The sequence below is a fragment of the Emiliania huxleyi genome (genome assembly GCF_000372725.1).
Source record: "Emiliania huxleyi CCMP1516 unplaced genomic scaffold EMIHUscaffold_48, whole genome shotgun sequence".
Classification (NCBI taxonomy): Eukaryota; Haptophyta; order Isochrysidales; family Noelaerhabdaceae; genus Emiliania; species Emiliania huxleyi.
Genome location: NW_005198391.1, coordinates 6125 through 14437, shown reverse-complemented (window position 1 = coordinate 14437; position 8313 = coordinate 6125). Strand labels below are relative to the sequence as shown.

At 66.9% G+C, this 8313-nt stretch overlaps 1 protein-coding gene across 1 annotated transcript in view; it reads right to left on the bottom strand.

Moving 5' to 3' along the window:
* EMIHUDRAFT_103255 (hypothetical protein) overlaps positions 1 to 2018 on the bottom strand; it is a gene marked incomplete at both ends in the record, with an annotated part of 3617 nt that extends 1599 nt beyond the window's left edge. Inside the window, one exon of the mRNA XM_005767643.1 lies at positions 853 to 2018. Coding sequence (XP_005767700.1) covers positions 853 to 2018 — 1166 coding nt within the window. The remainder of the gene's footprint in view (positions 1 to 852) is intronic.
* Between the last annotated feature and the right edge of the window lie 6295 nt (positions 2019 to 8313).

Sequence of the window (8313 nt, the reverse complement as noted above, 5' to 3'; positions counted from 1 at the left end):
CGGGCGCTTTTTACGATGAAATAAGAATCTACACGAAGACCCTCGTTCCCGCGAGGGCCACGAAGACTGGTCAGCCGCCCTCCGGGCACCGAAAACCACACGAACCACGCACTCGCACACGCCGAGCCGCGCGCGGCCGGCGCCTCTCATGCCCTTCTCCACGCACACCGCGTGAAAGCCGCGCGTACGTCCCCGCGCGCACGCAAACACACGCAGCGCCAATTCTGAGCTGTGCCATGTGCGACCGCCCTGTCTAGTCAACACACTCTCTCGCTGCTCTCGGCTAGCACTCAGGGATCTCGACCCCGTGGAGGTGGGCGTTGTCCTTCTTTTCATCCTTGGCCCGGCGCAGCATGTCCGCACGTATCGAGTCGGGACCTGCGCTCCTGCTCACTATGTTCGGCTCGGCGGTGCGCATGTGGCACCGGAGGAGGTTGTACTTGAGTAGTACGAGAAGCGTGAACAGAATCGTCAAGCTGACGGAGCCGACGATAGCGCCGATGACAACGCCAGCGCTGGACCCGCCGCCGCCTGTGTTGGGCATAGGCGGCGGCGAGGGCGAGGCGGAAGGAGGCGGCGGCGAGGGCGAGGCGGACGGCGGCGGCGGGGAGGGCGAAGCGGACGGCGGCGTGGAGGGCGAGGCCGACAGAGGCGGCGGCGAGGGCGACGCGGAGGGAGGCGGTGGCGACGGCGTCCGCGAATGGCGGCGGCGGGGAGGGCGAAGCCGAACGCGGCGGCGGCGGGTACGAGGCCGGCGGAAGCGCAGGCGGGGACGGCGACGGGAGCATCATGCACGTCTCAATTCGGTTAAGGGGCTCCCCGTTATATTTTCCTTCGTAATCGTATCCTGACCCCTCCTTGTAGTCATAGACGCAGCGGCGCACCGGACTCTCGTCCGCGATGTTCGTGTAGCACTCGGTAGTCAACTGGACGAGGTCGGCGGTGGATTTGGGGCCGTCCTTGTAGGTTTTCGTCGGGTCGCCAGGCAGGCACGGGTTTCCGTACAAACGGGGCCTTTTGCCAGTCTTTGTCATGATTGCGTTGCACAAGACGCACGGGTCGAAGGCCGCCCCGATGACAAAGATGAGCGCGTCGAATCCCGGGGCGGCGGGAGAGGCGACGACCGCGGTCGTCACAGAGTCCACGTCGATGTCGAGGAGGGGCCGAGACGCGACGGCGATCGCCTCGCCGTCGGGGAGATTCGACGTGCCGTCGAGGATGGTCAGCCCGAAGAAGCCGCTGCCAACCTGCAGCGTCATGTCAGTGAGAAGGGGGGTGATGTCGCTCTCGTCAACGGCGCCCGTGACCGCAATCTCGATGGTCGAAGCCTTGCCGTCTGTGGGCGTGTTGGGCGAGGCAAACAGGTAGAGGTTGTTGCTCTTGTCCTGCACGACGGTCGCCACACGGGGCGTCGAGGTAAACGGGACGCAGGTCAAGATGCAGATCACGGTTGTGCTCGACGAGAAGTCGATGTACACGCTGTCCATGTCCGTGCCGGAGGTGAAGGTGACAGTCATGACGAGGCCGGCGGGGTGGGTGTCGCCCGAGCCAGCCATGTCGCCGACGCCGACTTCCTTGTTGTTCGTTTTGATAGTCGCAGTGAGGCCGTTCTCGGCGGCGACGCTCTCGATCACGCCGTTGGCAAAGGCGAGCTCGACGGTTTGCCAGGAGAGGGCGGTGTCCGCGTCGATGAGCACGCCGGACGTACCGATCGTTGCCGTGTCGCTCGAGTACGCAAAGATCTGCATCGTCTGCCCGATCTTGCGCCCAAAGATCGTGCCGTACGTGTCGGTACTCGCGAGCGATCGCCGGGCGCGGGGCGTGGCCAAGAGCGCCGCCCCCGCGGCCTTCTGCTCGCCGCCGACGCCGCCGCCGCCGCCGCTGCCGCTCAGGCCGGGGGCGGCCACGACCGAGGCGGGGGCGTGCTTCGCGAGGAGGAGCCCGGGCTCGCCCCGCACCGCCGCGGCCGGGTCGAGGAGGAGGAGGAGGGAGAGAAGAAGGGAAGACATCAGAGACATCTCGATTCTCACTGCTCGGCGTGCGCTCATAGGCTCTCCGGCGGCCTCAGGGGCCTTGCCGAGGGCCGCTTCAGCGCGGTCACAGTGCCGTGGAGCCGGCCAGCGTGCTCGCAGCCATGCCGCTGGTGGACCATGCCCGCCTCCCGCCCGGTGGCTCCAACCACAGCCCGCCTCACCGTCGGCGAAGCACCTCGGGCCCTTCGCGGCTGCGTTGTCTGTCCGGCTCCACGGGGCCTTTCCGAGACACTTCCGCGCGGGCCGAGGGACTCATCGACCCCTCACATCCCGGAGGGACGGCGCACGCGCTGCCCAGTGACCGGGCGGGTCGGCCCCGATTAGGAGCGGCCCCAGCCGGGCGGAGAAGACCATCCCACTCGCGGTGCGTCGCACCGGCCGGTCCGGTTTTCGTCTCGAGCGGGTCGCGAGACGGCCGCGAGAGCGAGCACCGCGGTCACAGTGCCGTTGAGGCCACGGACGTCGCCGGAGCGGCACTCCCGGGGCGCCACTCCCTCACCCGGTCGGGGGGGGGCAATCACAGCCCGCCTCACCGTCCGTGGAGCTTCCGTGGTCCGCTGCTCCGGCTTCGATTTTCGACCCTCCCGAGGCTGCTAGAGCAGCCCCGCGGAGCCTCCCGGATGCACCAGCACACCGTCGTCCAGGACGACGGCGCAGCGCTGCCCAGTGACCGGGCGGGTCGGCCCCGACTAGGGGCGGGCCCAGCCGCGCGGAGAAGACCACCGAGCTCGAAACACGTCGCCACGGCCGGCCGTTTCGCAAGCCTGAGCGGGTCGCCAGACACCCGCGAGAGCCAGCAGCTAGAGCGCCGTCGTAGCCGCAGATCGAGTCGAGGAGCTTAATGTCCACGGTAGCAGTTGTGGAGAGCGGTGGTGCGGTGCGTGTAGAGGGGTCGATCGAGGGCTCTTTTTCGAAACGCGACGGGTACGGCATGACAACTGCCAGTACAGTTTTACGCCGGCCAGGGTGAGAGCACAACAGGGAGCCGGCAACCCGTACGCTTTACGCGTGGCGGCCGGTGGCTGTCTGGAGCTCGTGCGAGCTGGGCCGACGCGTGGCCGAGCCGAGAGGACCAGCGAGCGACCACGTTGGCGATGAAGCTTGGCGGCCGGCGCCTCGTCGCCAGACGTCACAGCGGCGTGGACGCAGGAGTGTGCGGCGACGAGTACCGGCAAATCCGGCCCGGTGTGGCCGGCAGCTGCATAGCGCTGGCCTGTGACCGGCGCCGCGGTGGCGGAAGAGGCGTCTCGCCGCCGTGGCGGCGGTCGGCAGGTGCGAGCGTGACGGCCATCGTGCGGCAGAGTCCGGCCGCAATTTTTCTCAAGAACCTGACCGAGAATTGGCTGACAGTCCTCAGGCGGAGCCCGGTGCCGGTCGAACACCCCGGGTCAGCGATTTTGGCAAGTGAATACGGGCGCTTTTTAACGATGAAATAAGAATCTACACGAAGACCCTCGTTCCCGCGAGGGCCACGAAGACTGGTCAGCCGCCCTCCGGGCACCGAAAACCACACGAACCACGCACTCGCACACGCCGAGCCGCGCGCGGCCGGCGCCTCTCATGCCCTTCTCCACGCACACCGCGTGAAAGCCGCGCGTACGTCCCCGCGCGCACGCAAACACACGCAGCGCCAATTCTGAGCTGTGCCATGTGCGACCGCCCTGTCTAGTCAACACACTCTCTCGCTGCTCTCGGCTAGCACTCAGGGATCTCGACCCCGTGGAGGTGGGCGTTGTCCTTCTTTTCATCCTTGGCCCGGCGCAGCATGTCCGCACGTATCGAGTCGGGACCTGCGCTCCTGCTCACTATGTTCGGCTCGGCGGTGCGCATGTGGCACCGGAGGAGGTTGTACTTGAGTAGTACGAGAAGCGTGAACAGAATCGTCAAGCTGACGGAGCCGACGATAGCGCCGATGACAACGCCAGCGCTGGACCCGCCGCCGCCTGTGTTGGGCATAGGCGGCGGCGAGGGCGAGGCGGAAGGAGGCGGCGGCGAGGGCGAGGCGGACGGCGGCGGCGGGGAGGGCGAAGCGGACGGCGGCGTGGAGGGCGAGGCCGACAGAGGCGGCGGCGAGGGCGACGCGGAGGGAGGCGGTGGCGACGGCGTCGCGGATGGCGGCGGCGGGGAGGGCGAGGCCGACGGCGGCGGCGGCGGGTACGAGGCCGGCGGAAGTGCAGGCGGGGACGGCGACGGGAGCGTCATGCACGTCTCAATTCGGTCAAGGGGCTTTTCGTTCAGTTTCCCTTCGTAATCGTATCCTGACCCCTCCATGTAGTCATAGACGCAGCGGCGCACCGGATTCGTAGGGTCGTCCGCGATGTTCGTGTAGCACTCGGTAGTCTCCTGGACGAGGTCGGCGGAGGATTTGGGGCCGTCCTTGTAGGTTTTCGTCGGGTCGCCAGGCAGGCACGGGTTTCCGTACAAACGGGGCCTTTTGCCAGTCTTTGTCATGATTGCGTTGCACAAGACGCACGGGTCGAAGGCCGCCCCGATGACAAAGATGAGCGCGTCGAATCCCGGGGCGGCGGGAGAGGCGACGACCGCAGTCGTCACAGAGTCCACGTCGATGTCCAGGAGGGGCCGAGACGTGACGGCGATCGCCTCGCCGTCGGGGAGATTCGACGTGCCGTTGGGGAAGCCCAGCCCGAAGAAGCCGCTGCCAACCTGCAGCGTCATGTCAGTGAGAAGGGGGGTGATGTCGCTCTCGTTAAAGGCGTCCGTGACCGCAATCTCGATGGTCGAAGCCTTGCCGTCGGTGGGCGTGTTGGGCGAGGCAAACAGGTAGAGGTTGTTGCGCTTGTCCTGCACGACGGTCGCCACACGGGGCGAGGTAAACAAGACGGTGGTCTGCGCGGAGATGCCGATCGCGGGTGTGCTCGACGAGAAGTCGATGTACACGCTGTCCATGTCCGTGCCGGAGGTGAAGGTGACAGTCATGACGAGGCCGGCGGGGTGGGTCTTGCCCGAGCCACCCAAGTCGCCGACGCCGACTTCCTTGTTGTTCGTGTTGATAGTCGCAGTGAGGCCGTCCTCGGCGGCGACGCTCTCGATCACGCCGTTGGCAAAGGCGACCTCGACGGTTTGCCAGGAGAGGGCGGTGTCCGCGTCGATGAGCACGCCGGACGCACCGTTCGTTGCCGTGTCGCTCGAGTACGCAAAGATCTGCATCGTCTGCCCGATCTTGCGCCCAAAGATCGTGCCGTACGTTCCGGTGCTATCGAGCGAGCGCCGGGCGCGGGGTGTGGCCAAGAGCGCCGCCTCTGTCTCCTGCTGGCCGCCGCCGCCCGTTCTGCTGCCGCCACGGTTTCCGTCGTACATCTGGCGCCGGGCGACGATCGAGGCGACCGCACCATCATCCGAGCCAGGGGCGTAGCCAGCGATGGCCCGAGTGTCTGCCGCGAGAAAAGCCAGCAAAAGCAGGCGGGTGACTGCCATTTTGAGCTCAGCCGAAGATGCCTTGTTAAAGGTAACCCGTCCGGCACCCTCACACAGTGAGTATGTGTGTGTGTGTGTGTTCATTATAGCGGTGTGTCGTGCGCAAAACGCCACTTGCCGCGAAAACCTTCACTTTACTGTCACTTCGGGGCAAAAATCACCTACGGGTATGTTCGTAAGAGCTACATACACTGAAAAACCGTCACTTGGTAGGAAACTAAAACTTGGTAGGCCGGGAAGTTTCGCAGTGATCCGCACACTGCGCTCCAAGTGCTGTCCAAGTGCTGTCTAAGGAGGTGCGCTGGCTGGAGATCCTTGCGGGCGATATGCTAAGAAGAGCGTGCCTCGCAGCGTCCTGGCCAACTCTCGCTCCGCGCCATCGTTGCGCGCTTCAAGTCGCTGCAGACGCGCGCATGCCACGACGAGGTCGAGCACGCTTCTATACGCTCGCCCAGCCTTCCTTTCCATCCCATTAGGCAGCCTGGGAACGGTGGCGGTCAGAGGCAAAGCCTACGAGGGGTGGTGGAACCACATCTCACGGCTACTGCCGGCTCGACGCCACGATAGCCTCCGAAGGCTGACTTTGCGGCACCATCATCGGACGATGTCGACGAGTTGGGTCGCTCTCGCGGTAGCCAGATGACCTCTCTTCCTAGGAGCATCGATCGGCCATGGTCGCAGGGAGCGCGGGGGAGGGCGCTGGAAGCAACACGGAGCTCCGTTGGAGACGTTTTCAAGATTAGCGTGTCAGAGTGAATTGGAAGTAGCCGTTGGCGGTTGGGAAGAGGAACGAGGAGCAGGAGGGCAGAATCCCGCCTCAGGGGTGGACTGCTCTATTTATTTAAATTTACACTGGGCACGGGACTGGCGCGCACTGGCACTAGCACAGGAAATCGAGATCCTGACAGCGGGAATGCCGCACTTCGCTAGCCGTCTTCCCAATCTAGCCCTCGGGCGTGCCTCTCCCTAATCTAGCCCTCGAGCATGCACACGAACGGTCTCGCGTCGCGTCGGGCCGCACAGGCTCACCCGCAATGACCCCTCACTGAGCCCTAGCTAGCGCGGGTCGCAGGCGCCACATACCTCCGGGAATTCTTCGGCGACGCGGTGGCACGCGGCGGCCTCGCTCAGATCGAGCGCCCTCTCCAGCCAGACGACACGTTCCCCGCAGGCGTGCGGCCCCGCCAGCGAGCTGAGGACGGACTGCGTGCAACTCTCAGTCAGGCAGCGGCAGGACGCTCCCGATCAGGGCGCGCACTCGATCGCCTTGTAGGCGCCAAACTCGCAAAAGCGGCAGAGTGTCTTGCCGCCCGCGTTGCAACCCAGCCCCCCGGCCGCGCAGCCCGGGTCGTAGAAGCACGTCTCGAAGATGTTGCCAGTGCAGAGCCCCGCCTTGCAGGAAGCTCCCGGGGTGGATGGCGGCGGTGGCGACGGCGACGCGGAAGGAGGTGGACCATTGCGATTTCCTGCGAAGACGTAGAACTTGCACACCGTCAGCCCCGCCGCAGACGGCCGGTTGAGGTAGATGTAGCGCCCCAACGCGTTGATCTCCACCTCCAACATCACGTTCGACAACACGCTCACGTCTGACTTCACCAGCGCGTTGCCCGTGTACGTCTCCGCCGTCGAGCCGAGATAGATGTCGACGTCCGTCAGCCGCTCCGCGCAGCAGTCGTTGCGGTTCTGCAGCCGCACGTAGCGCACATACACCTCGCTCCCGAGGTCGACGCCCCACCATTGGCTTGTGTACTGGCCGCACTCGGCCCACGGCCGTCCCGTCGTGCTGTCGGCGTATGACAGGTCGCTCACGGGCGCCTGCTTGTCGAACAAGCTCGAGTCCTGGTACGTGGTGGCGGCGCGGAGGTCGAGCAGCTCAGGCGGCGGCGGCGGCGGCGACGGCGAGGCCGACGGAGGCGGCGGAGAGGGCGAGGCGGACGGCGGCGGCGCAGGCAGGGCGGAGGGAGGCGGCGGCAGAGGCGGCGGCGGCGACGGCGAGGCGGACGGCGGCGGGGAGGGAGAGGCGGAGGGAGGCGGTGGCGACGGCGACGCGGAAGGAGGTGGCGGGGAGGGAGAGGCGGAGGGAGGCGGCGAGGGCGACGCGGACGGAGGCGGCGGCGACGGCGACGCGGAGGGCGGCGGCGGCGAGGGCGAGGCCGACGGAGGCGGCGGCGACGGCGACGCGGATGGCGGCGGCGGCGACGGCGAGGCCGACGGAGGCGGCGGGGACGGCGACGCGGAGGGAGGCGGTGGCGACGGCGACGCGGAAGGAGGTGGACCATTGCGATTTCCTGCGAAGACGTAGAACTTGCACACCGTCAGCCCCGCCGCAGACGGCCGGTTGAGGTAGATGTAGCGCCCCAACGCGTTGATCTCCACCTCCAACATCACGTTCGACAACACGCTCACGTCTGACTTCACCAGCGCGTTGCCCGTGTACGTCTCCGCCGTCGAGCCGAGATAGATGTCGACGTCCGTCAGCCGCTCCGCGCAGCAGTCGTTGCGGTTCTGCAGCCGCACGTAGCGCACATACACCTCGCTCCCGAGGTCGACGCCCCACCATTGGCTTGTGTAGTGGCCGCACTCGGCCCACGGCCGTCCCGTCGTGCTGTCGGCGTATGACAGGTCGTTCACGGGCGCCTGCTTGTCGAACAAGCTCGAGTCCTGGTACGTGGTGGCGGCGCGGAGGTCGAGCAGCTGCACGTCAGGCGGCGGCGGCGACGGCGAGGCGGACGGCGGCGGCGGAGAGGGCGAGGCGGACGGCGGCGGCGCAGGCAGGGCGGAGGGAGGCGGCGGCAGAGGCGGCGGCGGCGACGGCGAGGCGGACGGCGGCGGGGAGGGAGAGGCG